General features: G+C 40.9%; 1 protein-coding gene across 5 annotated transcripts in view; it reads right to left on the reverse strand.

The window, feature by feature from the left end:
* Positions 1-3,375: 3,375 nt before the first annotated feature.
* Azi2 (5-azacytidine induced 2) overlaps positions 3,376-20,766 on the reverse strand; it is a 30,673-nt gene continuing 13,282 nt past the window's right edge. For all 5 annotated transcript variants that reach the window (XM_045137023.1, XM_045137022.1, XM_004662089.2 and 2 more), the window contains 3 exons: positions 14,463-14,521; positions 6,151-6,269; positions 3,376-4,222 (listed from right to left, as the gene is read on the reverse strand). In XM_045137023.1, coding sequence (XP_044992958.1) covers positions 3,810-4,222; positions 6,151-6,269; positions 14,463-14,521 — 591 coding nt within the window. In that variant the 3' untranslated portion in view covers positions 3,376-3,809. The remainder of the gene's footprint in view (positions 4,223-6,150; positions 6,270-14,462; positions 14,522-20,766) is intronic.

Raw genomic sequence — 20,766 nt, forward strand, 5'->3', positions numbered from 1 at the left:
CAGATGCACAAGGGGGCACATGCATCTGGAGTTTGTTTGTAGTGGCTGGAGGCCCTGGTACACCCATTCTCTCCTCTCTCTCTGCCTCTTTCTCTCAAATAAGTAAAATATATTTTTAAAAATTTACAAAGGAAAAATGAATTTTGGTTTTAAAAAAAGGCAAACCAGTCAGCTCCATTAGAGTGAGGGGTAATATGGAGTTTGTGCAGCCACACGAGAGATGTTCGGCTGCTGTTATTACACAGGTAGTTGCATCCTTCAGCGGCAGCCTAGAGTCTGGTATGTGTTTTATGCATATTGGGTTCTGTTCTATTACTTGCCAGACTGTACTCCCTTGAGTCAGCTGTGTTCACTGGTCAGAATAAATTCCAGCATCTGATATCAATTCCATTAATCACAGACAAGCTTGAATAAGTGAGATAATAGAAAGACAAACATAACTGGTGAACATTACCTATGCACATGTGCTACACAGTGACATGAGGTCTGACAAACTCTTTTGAATTCAAGATACATAAAACTCTATAAAAAAGGATAGTCTTCCATATGAAACACTCCATTAAGGCAAAAAGTGTCTGACACAATATATTACTACTGAAATTATATATACCTCTGCCTTGATGGAATTTAGACAGCTTTCCATGTGAAGCCATCTTTGTTTTTTTTTTTTTTTTTTTTTCCAAAATATAGTCTTTATTTTTTCATGGCAATAACAGGTTAGAACAGTGGGAAGGAAAAGCCCCAATGACAATAGAAAAAAAAAAAAAAAAGGAAATGCTAGAAGCTCTTACATGTTAGGCTCAAAGATGAGAAAGGAACACATCTAAAGTGCTCATCAGAAATATCACAAGAACATCTGATTCTCCCTACTCTTTTTTTTAAAAAAATTTTATTAACAGCTTCCATAATTATAGACAATAACCCATGGTAATACCCTCCACTTTCCCCTTCGTAACTCTATCTCTGTTTTATCCCCTCTCCCTCTCAGTCAGTCTTTTTTTTCTCAATTTTTATTAACATTTTTCATGATTATAAAAAAAAAAAATCCCATGGTAATACCCTTCCTCCCCGCCTCCCCACTTTCTCCTTTGAAATTCCATTCTCCATCATATCCCCTCCCCATCTCAATCAGTCTGTATTTTGATGTCATGATCTTTCCCTCCTCTTATGATGGTCTTGTGTAGGTAATGTCAGGCATGGTGAGGCCATGGATATCCAGGCCATTTTGTGTCTGGAGGAGCACGTTGTAAGGAGTCCTACCCTTCCTTTGGCTCTTACATTCTTTCCACCACCTCTTCCGCATTAGACCCTGAGCCTTGGAAGGTAGTGATCGAGATGTTACTCAGTACTCCAGTCACTTCTTTCCAGCACTATGATACCTTCCGAATCATCCCAAGGTCACTGCCATCTGAAAAGAGAAGATTCTCTACCCAAAGTGAGAGAGGTGTTAATGTAAGGGTATAAATATTAAGAGAAGTGCTTACTGGGCAGTTTGATAAGCATGGTATATACACTTATCCAGACATCAGCAGATGTTACACCCCTAGGGCTCATGATTACCCCTGTTTTAGGTTTTCAGTATCAGGGATGTATTCCCTCCCATGGAGTGGGCCTCCAGTCCAATTGGAGGGCAGTTGGTTTCCACCATGACAGATGTGCCACTATTGCACCTGTTGGCTCATTTGGGCTGGCTGGCCAATTATAAACCTTGCAGTGTCCACTGTTGAGTATCTTCACTTATGGTATCTCTTTCTCCCATTGAACGACATGTAGAATGGCTTCTTCCAGCTTTCTGTCAGCTGGTCTACATGGAGGAGGTTATCAGCTCAGTTCCAGCAGGATTTCTCAGTGGCCTTGCAGCCCAAGTATGTGGAGTCTTCAGCAGTAGGGTTTACCATCTATTCCTGGTGGGAAACGAAGGGCCTCAGCAATGGCCTATAATGTTTTGGGGGCATCTGGGACCTCCCTGGCCAACAACTCACTGGAGGTATCTCATCCCTGGCACTGAAAATTTTTCTAACAACTGTCTATGGCTCCTTGGGTGGTCCATTATCCAAAACCAGAGGATTCCAAATGATTTATTTGCATCCTCTTAGATTTTGATTAGAACCTCCCTCCACCATTCCTTTACTCAGTCTCTTCCCCTGACCTCACCTTAGGCCTTTTCACCCCCATTAATCTATTCTTCTACTTACATATATACAATACCAACCTATTAAGTACCCTCCTCCCTTCCTTTCTCTTCCCTTTTAACTTACTGGCCTCTGCTACTGAGTTTTTTCCTTCTCACACAGAAGCCCAATCATCTGTAGCTAGGATCCACATATGAGGGAGAACATGTGGTGCTTGGCTTTCTGGGCCTGGGTTACCTCACTTAGTATAATCCTTTCCAGATCCATCCATTTTTCTGCAAATTTCATAACTTGAAGCCATCTTTGTTAAGAGTCGGGGGGCTGGGCGTGGTGGCACACGCCTTTAATCCCAGCACTCGGGAGGCAGAGGTAGGAGGATCACTGTGAGTTTGAGGCCAGCCTGGGACTATATAGTGAATTGCAGGCCAGCCTGAGCTAGAGTGAGAGCCTACCTCAAAAAACCAAAAAAAGAAAAAAAAAGAATCACGGGATATTTCATAATTATACTATACCAATATAGCACAAAATTTAGTCCTAGATTCAATTAAAAATAACTTTCTCAAAGTTTAACTTCAGAACAAAGTCTAACAATGTAACTCGCTAATATGTGTAACAAGCAGCGGTGTCCCATCAAAAGTAATGAAGATATGACGACAACAGATGTTCATGAGGGACCACTGATGGGACCAGCCATGTGTTCACCAGGGACCACTACAGGGACGTACACTGATACTCACCAGGGACCGTTGATGGGACCAGCCATGTGTTGACCGGGGACCACTACAGGGACGTACACTGATGTTCATCAGGGACCACTGATGGGACCAGCCATGTGTTCACCGGGGACCACTACAGGGACGTACACTGATGTTCATCAGGGACCACTGATGGGACCAGCCATGTGTTCACCGGGGACCACTATAGGGACGTACACTGATACTCATCAGGGACCATTGATGGCCCCGGGCACATGTGCATGTCCATCAGGGACCAGTCATGGGCCCCAACACGAGAGACATTGTTTACGCTTCTAACCGGATGGCAGAGAAGGGTATACTAGTTCATTCACAGACCACATGGTTTTTAACTATTCCATCTTTCATTTCTTTTCTTCTAAGACTTAAATGTCCTGGGTGAAAGATGGCTTCATTGGTCAAGTTATTTCAAGTCTTAGAATTCAAATTGTACTTCTAAATTTTTATCAACATTATGATTAAAATAAAACTTTGAACAATAGCCTGTAGAGATTTAACAACCTACATACTTTTATTCCATTATATTTACCTTTCACATTTCCATTTGCTTCTTTATGTAATCATACATGTAGTGGGTTAGTGGATATTTAGGCATTTCATACTTTATAAAACTATGTCTAAAAGAATCTGCATTTCCATTCTTTATCAGAGAAGAAAAAATTCTGTAATAAAATTAAAGGTACAATAGTCTAGAAACACATTCAGATTAACAGTTCATATAATAGCATATATCTGATTCCTAGAAGGGACTGAAGGGCACTCCTGTCATCCTGGAAGATCAATGACATAATCTGTACAGTTTGAATAAATGTACATTCTGAAGAATGTTGAAAATCTATATGGAATTTGTTAAAGAATGTCTTTGGTTCTGAGAACCGTTGGAAGTTACAGAGTGTGCATGATCAAACCACCAATCAGTCAATCAGTTCTTGTACAGGCAGTTCTGATTATGCTGATCCAAGTAATGCAAGGGCGGCAGGATGGGTACAGGAAAAGTTTTGCTTTTAGCTTCCCCAAATGCTGTGTCACTTGACTTAGGAGGGCTTGGAAATACCCAAGAATTGTCTTCCAGAGAATTTCTGCCGTAAGAGTTGTGTTCCTGAAAGTCTGCGCCATCATTAGGAATGGATCTCTCATTATCTGTCCAGGACTGGAGAATGGCTTTTTCTGATAAAACCTTTATATCTCCTGGTAAAGGGGAAGATGGAGTATAACAAATAGCTTTCCCATTGGGTGATAAAGGGGGGTGCCTTTTGTACATTGCAGTGAAATTCGTCAAGTGTAATTTCGTGCTGTCTTTCCCAAGGTCTTCCACACATGCTACTGAGGCACAGGCTAAAATAAGAACACAGGCTAAATGTCAGTTTTTATAACGTTTGCAATCATAAAATGTTATACTACTTCACTAATTTGGCTTAATTCTTTAACTGACACTTCTAGTTTACTATGAGCATTTGGGAACTACAACTTGGAGTATCCCTCTGTCTGGAAAGCAGATGCAAGTCCTGTCCTGCCCGGGTCTCAGACCTGTCAACAGATGAAGAACCACACAGCAGAAACTGGCAAGGCAGTCGTTCAAAGACAAGATCTCATCCTTGGCCATAATGTGCCTAGTGAAGCTTTAGACTGTGTGTATCATGGGGTCTTAGAAAGTGGGGACTATAAGGCTTTTGTTTATTGAACTTTTCTCCCAAGGGTCCAAAAGTAAGCTTTCTAAAGAAATTTTGGCCGGGCGTAGTGGCGCATGCCTTTAAATCCCAGCACTGGGGAGGCAGAGAGGTACAAGGATTGCTGAGAGTTCAAGGCCACCCAGGACTACATTTCAGGGAAGCCTGAGCTAGAGTGAGACCCTACCTCGAAAAAAAAAAAAATACAAATATATATATAAGTGGAAGAGTCAAAGTTTTAACATGTACTCAAATACTTTTCTGCATAAAGCAAGTTCTATTTCCTATGATACCCATAATAGTTGGTGTAAATTCTGCTGTGGTCACAGTATAGGCCGAACAAAACAGTTGTTTCCTACACATGCAGTAGCTAACAACAGACTGCTCCCCAGAGCTGTTATTTTGCTACAGCAGCACAGCAGTAGTATGGGCATCTCCTTCACACCTCTAAACCAGTTACAAGATGGAAATCTGAATTTTTCTTAGTCTAAGGACGAGCCAGTCTTTAGTCCATGTGTCTTTAGAAGAAACCAACAAGCACATGGTAAAAAGTAAGTGCTGATTGGGAGGAGGGCTGGTTGGGGATTATTGAAAGTAACAATGTCAGCTTTTGGACAAAGGCAACTTGCAGTTTAGGGAGAATGGTGATCTATGGTTTTAACTGTCTATGCAGAACAGTGAGCAAAGGCATCAGAAGCTTATGTTATCGCCCGTTAAAAAGCAATACAAAGATAACCCACTTCTAAGATAATTCTTTGGAACATACTATATATTACAATGTAAAAAGACACTGAAATCTTGCTCCAAGATTGCCAAATCACTAAAGAGAAGTCTTATCTCTACCACCCGTGTCTGTATCTTCATGGGTAACTCAAGGTCAGGGTGAGACAAACATGAAGCTATGCTTGCTGACCACCATGTTACTCTGCACAATTCCCGACTACTCCCCAGAAGTTAAAAAGAATTCTGAATTTTTCTCAACGTGTGATATTCTCCATTCCCAACAAATATTCCTGAGAAAGACTATTTATAAAACTATGCCCTCATGTTCCCTTAAGGGAGTTTGAGGTGCAAACAACAATTTTAAATTAGGTGATGATTATCTTGTAGAGTCATTCTTTAAAAATCAAACCATAAGGCATTCATGTTTGAAGTCCACCACAGTTTAGACCTAAGCCTATTCTGTGTAACACTAGGTACAAATGCATTGGTTATCGTCTATGGTATAGAAAGAGCTTTGGCAAAGCAGCAACTACTAGTTCACCCAACTCAGAACAACGCCAGGTCTTTGGTGCCTCTAGTGCTTGGGGTTTTGTTTGAAATGTCTGAAGCGGCAGTGGTGACAGGTCAGCCAGAGCAGCCACACCTTGGCAGTGCACACAGGCACACAGGGGCGAGGAAACCATGAGGGGAAGGGAAGACGGAGCTGGAGCAAGCCCACCAGCAACACCCCATGGGTGAAGCCGTGAACACACTAACACAGGACTTGCAGTCTGCTTATCAAACTTGTATGAGGAGATTTTGATAAGACACAATAGCTGGCTGCTCTTCAAGTGGTTTTGCTGGAATCCCTGGTTTCTGCAAACTGTGACTTGCCTTTCTTGATGGCAGCCGGGGTTTTCAGTTTCTTTAGTAGTTCAGCTTGTACTTGAGTCACCAGATGTAAATTGGACATCTCTCTCTTGAGTTCCCAGTACGCATGTTCCACACTATCACTGGAACAGGATTTTTACAGGAAGTTAATATCCTTTCTATGAACAAAGGGAACAACGATGAAGTACGAACAAGCAAGTTTATGTTTCTATTCCTACTAGCTGTGCAGTAACAACTCTAAGACATCTAATTAGAATGTTGTGAGAGAAAACGAATCACATTATCCCGATCTGCAGAAGTACGTACTATACTAAATATGGATTATAATAAAAGAAATACCCTAACAGTTTCTCACTGAGATCTTTGAACAGCTTCTACTGTGCGCAGTGCTGTCAGTGTAGTTAGTAAGTAGAAGGAGCATGCTCTTCCCCTGCAATGCTGATGGCGAGTAAAAGCATCCAGTCCTGTGTGGGCTTTGTCCCTGTCTCTCGATTGTTCTCACACTGTGAAATGATGGGTCAACTGCTTAGTCTGTGCCCAAGACCACATTATAATAAATTTGGGTTTCATGCATTGCATTCTTCATGTCTGACTGGGCTGTCTCACACTGTTGGTCCTAAATCAATGTGACCTGACAGCACCAGACATGCAAATCTCGTGAGGAAAAAGAAGCTAGAGGGATGTTATATGGGAGAAGTAAGACTTCAGAATGCTCTCAGATTTTCACATTTGAAGTCTTTCACCTCAATATCTGGGGAATTAACGGGTTAATTTTTCAAATTTTTATTATTTTCATTAAACATTCTAATGTTCATGAATTTTACTTAGGTTCTTAATTGCTAACTAAATGAATTGCTATATAAAGCTACATGACAGAGTAAATATCAAATCACTGATCTCACAGTCCTAAGACCATTACTGCCTGTTAGAGAATTAGTGGAGCAGTAGTCAAACTAAACCTGCCACTTCACACTTCATTGTTTGTCTAGCCATAAACAATGTCAAAGGGATAACCTTGCAATCTAAACTTAGCATCCTAATTATAGAAGCAGGAGACACTGAAGGTTAAATTCCATCATCCTATTCTATTGAGAGTGAATAGCTTTCAATACATGCAGCACGAGAAGTTTTACATTGCTTTGGGGGGGAAAAAAACAGTACTAGTCTGCTATAAGCATTTTTTTAACCTTTAGTGTACTGAAAATCACGGGCTTTTTAGCAAGTTGTTGATAAGTGTGAAATAATTACTTCACAAAAATTAGTTAACCTCCTTGACTTAACCAGTAAACATCTGAGATACTTTTTACAATGAATGTTTCACACAAGTTTGTGTTCAGTATGAGAAGAATTATTGGTTTCTTGGTGTAATTCTGGGCATTTACTATGCTTTCTGAAGAGTTACAGAACAGACTGTGAATACTGTATGTGTGAATCCAGGAAGACAATCATGATATAAATAAAATAATTGGAAATTGGATAATGATTGGCGTGAGACTGCAAAGAAAATACCCACTACAGTGTTTGGGTACTGAAATACCCAAGCACAGCTAATCATCAAAATAGCAAGATATATAAAACAGAAACAATTATATTATAAAGGTGTTAGTATTTCACAATTCAATGAACACTTTAAAAATTAGTTTAAGATGGAAACTAGGTCACCAAGTTTACACACATTTAGTCTTTTGTCCTTAATGTCATCAGCACTGAAAACTAGATTTAAAAAAAGATTATTACGAAGTATAAACTCTCCCTCTTGTGGACAACTAAGTAACCACAGTTTGTGTTACCTACAGTTAAAGTGCTGTTCTTCAAAGTGTGTAAAAAATTATTACATAAAATGTTTAAGTGATTATTTAAGATGTAAAAGCAAGTTATCTTTCAAAAATTTAGCAGAGTTCCAACTAGCCCTGGTGGACCATTAGGTATTGTATTTAAAAACTATTCTATTCTATAGTCTACTCAAAAGCAGGCTATGTACGGTAGCATGCCACTTCACTCGAGCTTTCCAACTAGGAGTAAGAACCTCCATTCTGCTTTGTAGCCCTAAACCTAACATCTAAACTGCTTATCTCAAAACTCAGCAAACCTCAAGGAAGAGGGGACAAAAGGGTAACAGCAGGAAACTGAAAAGGGGGGGGTGTGCTATGGAATTCTGTCTTCTGGACACAATATGGCTGTGAACTAACAGGAGCTGTGGTTTCGTGCACAAGACAGAGCACGGATGGGGAAGGGGTTCATGAGACCCCACACCTCCCAGGCTTGAGGAAGGGAGTGGTGTATTTCAGTGCTGTAACTACCAGTGAGTTTCCCATTTCCAGTAACAACCTCTCACTCATAATCATGTAAGTGTCCCTAATTTAACTCAGTGGGTCAAACAAAACCATCCCAAAAAACTTCACATAAGCAAAGCTTGAAAGTAAAATGGAGATTAATGGAGAATAAGAAGGGTTTTAGTATGAGGGGTGGAGAGGATAATTGGGGAAAGTGTGGTCAAAATGCATTGTTCAAATGTATGAAAGTGTCAAAAATTATAGTTTTAAATGGCACAAAAATATATATACATATAAACATAAACATACTGCTGCAGTCAGGTTTACATTGCTATCAAAAAATACCCACCCAAGAACAGCTTATGGGAAAAAAAGGGGTTTATTTTGGCTTACAGACTTGAGGGGAAGCTCCGTGATGGTAAGGAAAAACGATGGCATGAGCAGTGGGTGGACATCTCCTCCTGACCAACATCAGATGGACAGCAGCAACAGCACAGTGTGCTAAGCACTGGTAAGAGGAAGCTGGCTGTAACACCCATACACCTACCCCCAAGAATACACTGCCTCCAGGAGGGTTTAATTCCCAAACTACCATCAGCTGGGGACATGGCATTCAGAACACCTACGTTTACTGGAGACACCACTGTATTTCGCCCCTGGCTCCCATAAACTGATAAACATACATGATGTAAAATGCAATGCAGTCATCCAACTTCGAAAGTCCCCATAGTTTTTATCAATCCCAATGATGTGCAACCATTCCCATAGTCCAAGGTCTTTGAACTGAGCCACAATACCAAAAAAACAAAATGAAAATAAACCCATAAAGGCACAGACTAAACATTCACATTGCAAAAGATGGTATCGGACATAGCAAAGAAATATTCAACCAATACAAGATTTAAACAGGGCAAACACCAAGCTCTGTAGCTTCAAGTCCAACAACTCTAACCTGTGATGAATCTCCAAGTCAATTCCAACCAGTGACAAGTCTCTGGGCTTCCAATTCTGCTCCTCCAGCTAGGCTACTCACAGTCTCTGGAAAACTTCATCTAGTGCCAGCAGCTCTACTTGGCAATCATTCCCTAGTCCTGGCATCTCCATTGGGTCTTCACTGCAACCCACAGTTCATCTTCATGGCTCACTGTGCTCCACACAAGTAATTCAACAAGCCTGCTTCATACTGCCCATGCCAGTTCCAAAAAACAAAATCATGTTGTAAATTCAATGACCCTCTCTTTCCTTCATTTGTTGCACTCCATTATACAAGGTGGGCTACCAACTAGTTAATCCAGGGGGAAATAAAGAAGCAGACTTTGAAGAACAGGATACTCCTTCAGCACTCAAAAGAGTCAAAAGAGTCTGCATTCTTCCTATTGTCCCAATGTGGGTCAGCTGGTCCGATTTCAAAGGTTGTAATTTCTCATACAATTGCAGCTGAACAAGAATTTTTCGCCTAAAGATTTCATTTCTGTGCTATGTGCCTCTGCTCACACTAGTCCATTTCTACACAATGCAACCCTGCACAAGTTCTCAGACTGCTTCTCACCCAGTCCAGGCAAAGCTCTTTCTCACCCTCATAAGCCAAACCTCAGTCATAGTTCTTACTACATTCAGATCTTCCAATTCTGACCAGAATAGTCCATCCAGCTGTATTTACAGCACTGCAAGGCGTCCCTTAGGACAAGATTTCAAATTCGTCCATATCCTCTTGCAAAGCAGCTCCACAAGGCCTGAGCCACAGAACCCAGTCTCTGGTGGCAATGACCCCATTTCTCAGGACCAGTATTACTGCTGCTGTCTAAACACCTGACCAAGAGTGGCTTGTGAGGAAAAAAAAAAAAAAAAAGATTTGTTTTGGCTTATGGACTCAAGGGGAAACTCCATGATGGCAGAGAAAAATGATGGCATGAGCAGAGGGTGAACATCACCTCTTGGCTAATATCAGAAGGACAACAGCAACAGGAGAGTGTGCCAAGCACTGGCAAGAGGATGCTGCCTATAACACCTGTAAGTCACTTCCAACAATACACTGCCTCCACAAGGCTTTAACTCCCAAATTGCCATCAGCTGGGGATCTAGCTTAAGTTTATTGAGGGGGGGGGCACTTGAATCAAACCTCCACCATACATACAGAACTTATATAGCTCCTTGAGTATTGAAATATAATATTAAATGTCTCCAAGTAAGAGCCCTGAAAAATAGATGGAACAAAATTATGATGTTTGAAAAGTGGAAGGGAGAGGCTTCAGCTGGAGGGGAGGAGGAGGAGAAAGAGATGGTAATGATCAAAATACATACATGTATAACAACTGTTAATAGTGAAAAACAGTGGTTGAGAATGTATTCTGTGCTAAGCACCTCACCCACATTCTCACGCCAGCTTGGGAGGGCAGGGACCTCACTGTGAACACAGGGAAGCTTCAGTCTACTAGGGCTGCTGTTTCTAAGCCAGCATTGCACATCCTGATTAGAGTCTTACTGTGAGGGCTCACCCATTAACTGACACTATACATTCTGCCCTTTAATAGCAGAAATGACTTTTTTTTTCCTTTTGGAGAGGTGGTTTGAGGCCAAGTCCCACTCTGGCCAAGCTGACCTGGAACTTACTACTAGCATAGGATGGCCTGGATCTCACAGAGATCTTCCTACCTCAGCCTCCCGAGTGCTAGGATTGAAAGTATGAATCAATAGGTCCAGCTGATTTCTTATGTAAGAAAATTGTGCTTAGGTGGGTTTCTATTTCAGCCATATACAATTTTCTTTAGCTTTAGAAAATTTAAAGTATGGACTTTTAGCTAAAAGATACAAAATTAAAAAGGCATAGCTGGACAACTGTGATTTCTCCAAAACTAATGTCTAACAGACATTTCTGATTACAAGGGATAGCAAATATTTTACATTACAACTAAAAATAAAGGTTACAAAAGATACCATACCTATCTTTATTTGATGAAATACACTCTGGTATGTTCTTTTTTAATTTTTATTTATTTATTTGCATGCAGATACAGAGACAGAGACAGAGAATGAAGGAAGGAAGGAGGGAGGGAGAGAGAGAGAGGAAAAGGGCATGCCAGGGCCTCTTACCACTACAGACAAATCCAGATGCATGCACTATTTTGTGCATCTGGCTTTATGTGGGTATTGGGGAATCAAACCCAGGTTGTTAGGCTTTCCAGGCAAGTGCTTTAACCACTGAGCTGTATCTCCAGCCCACGGTATGTTCTGTTTTATTTTATGTATTTAAAAATGATGACATAACATAAAATTTCACTATCATGGGGGTGAAAAATAACTAATCTAATCAATATTTTCTAAACCCCAGATTTGTATTTTAAGATGCCATCTGTAACATCTGTAATTTATAATCTAAATTCACACATGATAATTGGAAGTACAGTGAACTCCATACTTACATCTTGTTTAAAGGCTAAAGTCACTGACCTAAAGCCAACACCCAAACTGAATAATGATAGGACACTGGCAACACTCCTATCAGGGCTGTTAGATGAGGTGTTTTTGTTTTTAAATTTATTTATTTACATGCCTAGAGAGGAGAGAGACAGAGAGAATGAGAACAGGCACACCAAGCTCTCCAGCTGCTGCAAATGAACTCAAGATGCATGTGCCACTTTGTGCATCTGGCTTTACATGGGTACTGAGGAACTGAACCCAGGTTGTTAGGTTTTGCAGGCAAGTGCCTTAACTGCTGAACCACCACTCTAGCCCTAGATCAGTTTTTTATACAATGTGTTATATTATCAAAGACTCCAACAATTAAAAAGGATTAATCTTGTTTGTCTGGCAATATGATAGAAGAAATTCAGAGTATTCCAAGAAAAGGGCAATTATTCCAAATAGCTGATTCTAGAAATATTCCTGTAGGTTCTCTTAATGTAGTAAATTTATCATCTGAAATCTTCTAACTAAAGGAGGTAACAGAATACAAGACTATATTGTGAAAAGTATAATTGATGGATGAAGGAAAAACAAGACAAATGTGGTTAGGAATGAGGCTTACAGGAAGTAACAGCAAAGATAAGCTACAGATATGTTGTATGTCTTTTCTAATTAGTTTTGTTTTTGATGTGCGCTCACTTGTGTGTGTGTGCATGAGTGTGTGTATGTGTGTGGAGGTAGCAGGATCTCTTGTTCCTGCAAACAAATGCCAGATGCTTACATCTCTTTTTAGGTTTGGCTTTATGTGGATACTGGGAGAATTGAACCTGAGCTTTTCAATCAAGTGCCTTTAGCCATTGAACCATCTTGCAGCCTGTGGTTATATGGTTTTCTAACAGCTAATGGAAAAAAAAGATTTTTATTTATTTTTTTAAATGTTTTTTGTTTATTTTATTTATTTATTTGAGAGCAACAGACAGAGAGAGAGAAAGAGGCAGAGAGAGAGAGAGAATGGGCACGCCAGGGCTTCCAGCCACTGCAAACGAACTCCAGACACGTGCGCCCCTTGTGCATTTGGCTAACGTGGGTCCTGGGGAATTGAGCCTTGAACCAGGGTCCTTAGGCTTCACAGGCAAGCGCTTAACCACTAAGCCATCTCTCCAGCCCAAAAAAAGATTTTTTAAAAAAGCCGTGAGTATACTAAGTTCTGGAGTGTGGAAGGATACCTTCAGGATGTGCATTAATTGCAGAGTTCTTTGCCAAAGATGCTTGGTACAGTTTTACTCAAGTCATGTTTAGACTAAACTTAGGAATTCTTCCTAATAAAACTTTTCTCTCAGTTGACCCCATGAAATGACACTGGGCTTCAGTGAACTGGAAGCTACAGGCTGACACCACAATTACCACTCCAAGCTTGGAAAATGGCACCTTTGGACCTCTCCAAAATCATGGTACGAAGAGGCTTTAATATCTTGTTAGTCATCTGATGCCTTCAAACATACAAAAATGATGTAAAGTGGCCTATAAACATGACAAAAAAAATTAAAGGATAACCTGGGGTTCTAGGAGAAAAGGTAGCAACAACTAAGATATTTTATTAAAAAGTGTTGTGTCAGGGGGTCAGGGCAGAGGCCTGGGGATGCCGTCCACTTGGTAGACAGCTTGCCTCGCATGCATAAACCCCTGGGTTCAACTCCTGCTGCTGCATAAACCAGGCATACCTGTTATCCCAGCACTTGGAAGGCAGAGGCAGAGTGATCAGAAGTTAAAAGGTCATCCTCAGACAGGGTCTTTCTCTGACCTAGAATTCACCAATTCAGCTACTCTAGCTAACCAGCTTAACCCGGGGACACTGTCTGTTTCCTTTCAGTGCTGGGATAACAGCTGGACCACTGAATCCACTCAACATTTACGTGGGCACTGGGAGTCTACACTCACAAGTTCTTAAAATTGCATGGGAAACACTTGGATCATTTCTTATAAGCAGGCTTTTGAATGCGGTAAGTCTGAGACAATAAACATTTTACTGAGGTCAGTAAACTTTGGAAGCCAAACAACTGAATGGTCAAGTTCAATCAGTAATTTTCATTTAGATGGAACATAACCATAGAAAAAGGCTATCCTAATATAATCAAAACAAAAGCTAAAACAAAGAATTCATATTACCTAAGTAAAAATGGTATGAATTTAAACAAAAGGGTTGAATACCCTATGAACTCCGATAACTACTTACTAAAAGGATACACTTTTCTTTAAATTCATGCTCTAAGAATAAGGGTTCTAAGTCTGCCCTTATGACACAGGAATGCTACTGTGTATGGAAATGTGCAATTCCTCATGGACAAATCAGGGTTTACTGCAGACAACTTCCACACATTGGCTGCTGACAATCTCATCTGGACTATTACTTAATGGTTGGAAGTTTGCATTACAATGTACACCTTTTCTACTACTTAAACTTCTGCTGTGAAATAGCAGTTTAGTGTTCTTTTATAAATATATTGTGATCAGAGACTGCAGGCAACATTCAGAGAAGATGTACTAGCTTTGCTGTTAAGGCTAAAGCAGAATAGAGATCTAGACACCTAAACAAGTGACCTATGGAAGCATGAATATAACAACATTGAAAAGTGTTCCTACCTGGAAATGCTCAGTCTTTGGAGATCTCTGCTCTGCACACTGTCTTCCTGAGATGGACTCTATCATTTGTTTAAAACATTAAAAAGTAGTAATTATTGTAATTTTCTTTTCTCAGTTCTTTATTACCACAGAATACATCTACAATCATATAGCATAAAACTAGATTTCATATTCAGTTTTAATAAAACACTACCACCCATCTCAAATATTTCTAAACTATTTCATTTGGAACACCAATGTTGTGTTCTGGTAAACATGGAGTCTCACAACTATGTTATTGAGTGGGCATGGTGGTGCTTGCCTTTCACCCCAGCACTCGAGAGGCTGAGGTAGGTGATCACCCTGAGTTCAAAACAGCCTGGGTCAGAGTGAGACCCTGCCTCAAAAACAAAACGAAGAGCTGAGGAGATGGCTCAGTGGTTAAAGATGCTTGCTTGCAAGCCTCACAGCCTGGGTTCAATTCCCCAATACCAACATAAAGCAAGATGCACAAAGTGGTGCACACATCTGGAGTTTGTTTGCAGTGGCAGGAGGCCCTGGCTCACCCAAATTCTCTCTGACTCTCTGACTCCCTTTCACTGCCAAATAAATAAATAAAAATGTTAAAACAAACCAATTTTTGAAAACATCAATCTGAAGTCTGTATTAATAATAGTATAGCATTCATCACATTCCTGCTTATCTAAGACACATCAGAATGGATTCCATAAAAGATAAATTTCTTTGGTATTTCATTTCTGAATATAGGTTTGAAACATAGATTTCCTCCTCAGTTTATACAAAACATGGCAAAGACTTCCTAATGTCCCTGTATATTTTAGGTTTTGGTAGTTTAGGTTGTAGGTATGACAGAAAGAACCTATGAAAGATATTTTGAATTAAAATTTTATTTTATTTGATAGAGAGAGAGAAGAGGCAGAAGAGGGGACGGAGGAGAGAGAAAGTGCCCGTGCTGAATACAGAGATTGCAAACGAGCTCCAGATGCATGTGCCACATTGTGCATCTGGCTTATGTGGGTCCTGGGAAATTGAACGTAGGTCCTTTGGCTTTGTATGCAAGTGCCTTAACTGCTAAGCCATCTCTCCAGCCCAAAAGAGACTTTTTAATTTTTTAAAAATTTATTTGCAAGGGGAGAGAGAGAGAGATTGAGAGAGAAAGAGAGACACTGAATGAATATGCGGAGGCCAGGGCCTCTAGCAGCTACAAATGAACTCAAGATATATGTGCCACTTTCTTCATCTGGCTTTACATGTATACTGGGGAATTGAACCCGGCTTGTTAGGCTTTGTGGGCAAGGCCCTTAACCACTGAGATACTTCTTGTAATTAAAAAAAAAAAAATTATGGGAGGGGGAGAATGAACTGGTGTGCCAGGGCCTTCAGCCACTGCAACTGAACTCCAGACAGTGCACCCACCTTGTGTGCATGCGACCTTGCACGTTTGTGTCACCTTTGTGCGTCTGGCTTACATGGGACCTGCAGAGTCAAACATGGTTCCTTAGGCTTTGCAGGCAAGCACCTAAACCCCTAAGCCATCTCTCCAGCCCAAAAGATACTTTTTAATGAATTTAATCTGCTCAGGAAACACAGGCAACACACCTGTTTGCAATGCATTCTTATTCAAGGATCTGAAGCGAATAAAAATGACTAGCACAGGTACTGGTGGAGCAGCAGCAGCCAGTGTGAGAGTTTGGAGCATCTACAGAGCGAGGGCCAGGTCAGCCTGCACAGACCGAGACCTTACCTAAAAAGAGGAAGAGTGAGTGCAGAGCCAGGTGTGACGGCACACGCTTTTAGTCCCAGCACTCGGGAGGCAGAGGTAGGAGGGTTGCCATGAGTTCAAGGGTACCATGAGACTACATGGTGAATTCCAGATCAGCCTGAGCAAGAGAGAGACCCTACCTTGAAAAACCAAAAAAGAACCAGTATAAGCAGGAGAATAAAATTTTTCTTATTACCTAATTTAAATTATAACCTAGGTGTGGTGTCTCACGCCCATAATCCCAGAGCTCGGGGGGCTGAGGCAGTAGGATGCCAAACATCTGAAAGCATCCTGGAGAACTGAAAGAATCTCTCAATAAACCAAAACCTAAATGATGTTTTATAAAGTTTAACATTTAAAAGTTGCATAAAGACTTTGGGCATACCCTAAATTTGAGAGCGTGAAATGGCAAAGACGTTTCACAGTATAGGATTTGGAGTAGTTGGGGAGTCTCTGATTTTACTATTGTCATTTTGGAGAGCTTATACAAAAGGGAAACCAGAATTAGCAAATGAGTTAGTGGGGATTTGACTACTAATAAGAAAGGTTTTCTAGGGCTGGAAGAGATTGCTCAGTGGCTAAAGGAGTTTGCTTATAAAGACTGAGAATTTGGGCTTGAGTACCCATGTAAAGCCAGACAGAAAGTGGTGCACGTACCTGGAGTTTGTTTATAGCAGCAAAAGACTTTGGTGTGCCTATACTTTCTTTCTGCCTTTTTATTTCAAAAAGAAAAAAAAAAAAAAAAAGAGCCAGGCGTGGTGGCGCACGCCTTTAATTGCAGCACTGGGGAGGCAGAGGTAGGAGGATCGCAGTGAGTTCGAGGCCACCCTGAGGCTACATAGTGAATTTCAGGTCAGCCTGGGCTAAAGTCAGACCCTACCTTAAAAAACCAAAAAACCCAAGACAAACACATAAACAAAAAGATATATATTCACAGGAAAAAAGAACAAATAGAAGTTACTTGAAGATCACCTTTAGTTTCTCCATATCACTAATGAAAATATTTTTGTTACTTTCATTTATTTGAGAGAAAGAGGCAGTGAGAAAGAGAGAGAGCGCACGCGCGTACAAGCGAGAGCAAGAGAGGAGCGTGAGCATGCGAGGCCTCCAGCCACTGCAAATGAACTGCAGACACACTCGCCACCTTGTGCCTCAGGCTTACGTTAGTCTTGGGGAATCAAACCTGGGTCCTTTGGCTTTGTAGGCAAGTGTCTTAACTGCTAAGGCATTTCTCCAGCCTAATGAAAATATTTTTATTGCAATATATATATATATATATATATATATATATATATATATATATATATATGTTCACTGAAAACCTAAATATTTTAATTTATTTATGTAAGAGAGAAAGAAAGAGCAGAGAGAGAAAGAGAATAGGTGTGCCACAGCCTCTAGCCATTGCAAACAAACTCCAGACATATGTGCTACCCTGTGCATCTGGCTTATATGAGGAATCAAACCTGCATCCTTACTTTGCAGGTAAGCACCTTAACCACTGAGCATCTCTCCAGCCCCGTAAATATTTTTTAGATGTTGAAGTTTAAGTGAAAATAACTTCCCAACTATGGTCTAACACTTCAGAAAAGTTTAATGTAAATCAGCAACAAGTTCAAAACGACTGCCTCTAACATTTGAAGAATAATTATTCATGGGTAATAATCAGGTTGTAATGTTCTGAAAGCAGTAACAGATCTGTTTTCTAATGTACAAAATGACATAGGAGTTTCATAAACTCTTCTTGGTGGTTAATATCCAAGTAATATTAGGTGCCTGTATTAGCCCTGACCCTTGACCTTTAATACACTACAGCACACCGTGGTTTGACTGGGGCTATTATTACTGTTGACACATCGTTTCCTTATGCTTCTTTAGTTATGGCTTGGAACATACTTTGATTAAGTATGCGGAAAATGGAAGGATACAGAACATCTAAAATGCTCCCAGAGAAAAAAAAGCTTGATCTCACTAACACCAAACACTATTCATCCAAGAGTGCTATTACTCAGAAAAATAAATAAATAAATAAAAGAATGGGTAGGATACTGTGCACACTTTTATGAAATGTTTCATAGAAATTTACTTCTGAAAACTATTTGTAAAGGTGGCTATAGTAACATAAACAAGTATATTAACATGAACCCAAGTTTCTTTCCTTAGTACATTCTCTCAGATTCCCATATCCAAGGGGATCCTAACCAGCTTTAAGTACACATCCCGCAGCATTAAGATTTCAACTTGGAATCCTTCATGTTCACTCAACTCTTTCTCTTTTTAGTTCATTTCTTTGTATCAGCCATGAGCATTTTTACTTTACAACCACTAATAAGTGACTGTGAAATAGGAATCCAGCTTTACAAGGTTCTTCTCTGAACATTTCTCCCTTGTCTCACACAAATGTTTCTTTGCCTCTCAGATTTAATTTCCTCATCAGTTAAAGTGATAAATCTTTTCCCTCCCCACCCCTTCCCTTTCTTCCTTCCTTCTTCACTTTGCTCTCCTTTCTTTTTCAAGCCTAAGCTGAGTTGGAATTCACTCCAGAGCTCCAGAGTGGCCTCAAACTCCCAGCGATCCTCCTATCTCAGCCTCCAGAGTGCTGGGACTAAAGGCATGCGCCACCACACCTGGCTGATAAAACATTTAAAGTAAGGTTTCTGTACTTCCAAAAATTTGTCTTTCTGAGAAGGCTGCACATGAAAGATTTAAAAATATACACACTTGGGCTAGAGAGATGGCTTAGCGGTTAAGCACTTGCCTGTGAAGCCTAAGGACCCTGGTTCAAGGCTCGGTTCCCCAGGTCCCACGTTAGCCAGATGCACAAGGGGGCGCACGCGTCTGGAGTTCGTTAGCAGAGGCTGGAAGCCCTGGCGCACCCATTCTCTCTCTCTCCCCTCTATCTGTCTCTCTGTGTCTGTCGCTCTCAAATAAATAAATAAAATTAAAAAAATATATATACACACTTATTCCCTAGCACCACCTAGTGGAAAAGAATAACTAAGAACTAAAACTTATCTCCACTGCAGGCACATGCATATGCACTGCCCTCCAGGATCACTCTAAACAAGGGGCCAGATTCCTGGGGTGCCCTGTCACTGTCTCCCACTCTATAGTGAAAAATCCATGCATCATGTACAAAGGTAGTAGGTCACTTTCCTTCAACCAGAAGGCGTGGACTGACAAGTACTTAAGAGCTTCAGATGTGTCAATCTCTCATAAGCACAAATTTTTTAAATTATTTTAAAAAATCATTCTTTTCAAGGTGAGGGAAATGGGCATGCCAGGCTTTCTTCCACCAATGCATGCGCTACTCTGTGCACCTTGCTTTATGTGGGTACTGGGGAATCTGACCTGGGCATCAGCCTGGCAAACAAATGCCCATTTATTTATGTATTTGACAGAGAAAGAGGGAGAGAGGTAGAGAGAGGGAGAGAATGGGCATACCAGGGCCTCCAGCCTCTGCAAACAAACTCTAGATGCGTGCGATCCCTTGTGCATCTGACTAACATGGGTCCTAGGGAAAGGAACCTGGGTCCTTTGGCTTTGCAGGCAAATGCCCTAACTGCTAAACCATCCCTACAACCCCCAGCACCAGTTTTTAAAAGAGGTCCACAGTGGCGACGATGAGTAGGCTGATTACAGACGCTTTTAAAGAAATGGACACTTAAGGTCAGCCCGCTCCTACAGTTAGGTAGTCAACAAACCCCATTCTAGCTCTAAGGCAAGTTGACAGTAACTTTGTAGGTTTTTTTTGTTTTTGGTTTCTCGAGGTAGGGTCTTACTGTAGCCCAGGATGACCTGGAATTCACAATACAGTTTCAGGATTGCTTAAACTCATGGTGATCCTCCTACCTCAGTCTCCCAAGTGCTGTTCTTGTGGTATTATTTTTCTTTATCAGATCCAGTCTCCAGAAGGAGCTCTCCCTGCCCAGTGTGTCATGAAGACAGGTGCTCTGGTATTTTTATAGGCCTCTCATTCTTATCCAGTGGTCACTCGCTAAAGTTTACATAAGAGAAGGTAAGTGTAGGTGCCACTGAGGACGCGGGAGGCAGCGCAGGTCCCGGCTGGCAGTGAGGAGGGGTGGGAGCAGCTCCACGTGTAGAAGGTCGCGTCAAAGAAGACATGGTTCCTAAACAGGGCCGGAACCATGCCCTGGAGCACCGTCTAAGTAGAAGATTACTGACTGGTCACACCTACTGCGAGATACACTGGATGTATCAAATGACCATTGACTCTGGTCTGCTAAGCTTTTCAATTGCTTCCAATATCTTAAATTCATCTGCAAAGTGTCCATGCTATTCAGAACTCAGTGGAGACATGTGTGAGAGGCAGCTTGCGTTGTCAGCGAGGACGAGGGGCTGACACACTCACTCCACCGCGGCAGCTGGGCTGGTTCCCGGTCTCTCTCCGGTTTTGACTCTAAGTTGCTACTGAGCGTTAAGTCGCCTCACAAGCATTATCTTCTGACAATAAGCATGCCCTGTAAGGCTTTCTTTGTTGGTGGTAGAAGTTTTTTTTTTTTATTATTATTTAAAAACAAT

The sequence above is a fragment of the Jaculus jaculus genome, chromosome 17, assembly GCF_020740685.1.
Source record: "Jaculus jaculus isolate mJacJac1 chromosome 17, mJacJac1.mat.Y.cur, whole genome shotgun sequence".
Lineage (NCBI taxonomy): Eukaryota > Metazoa > Chordata > Mammalia > Rodentia > Dipodidae > Jaculus > Jaculus jaculus.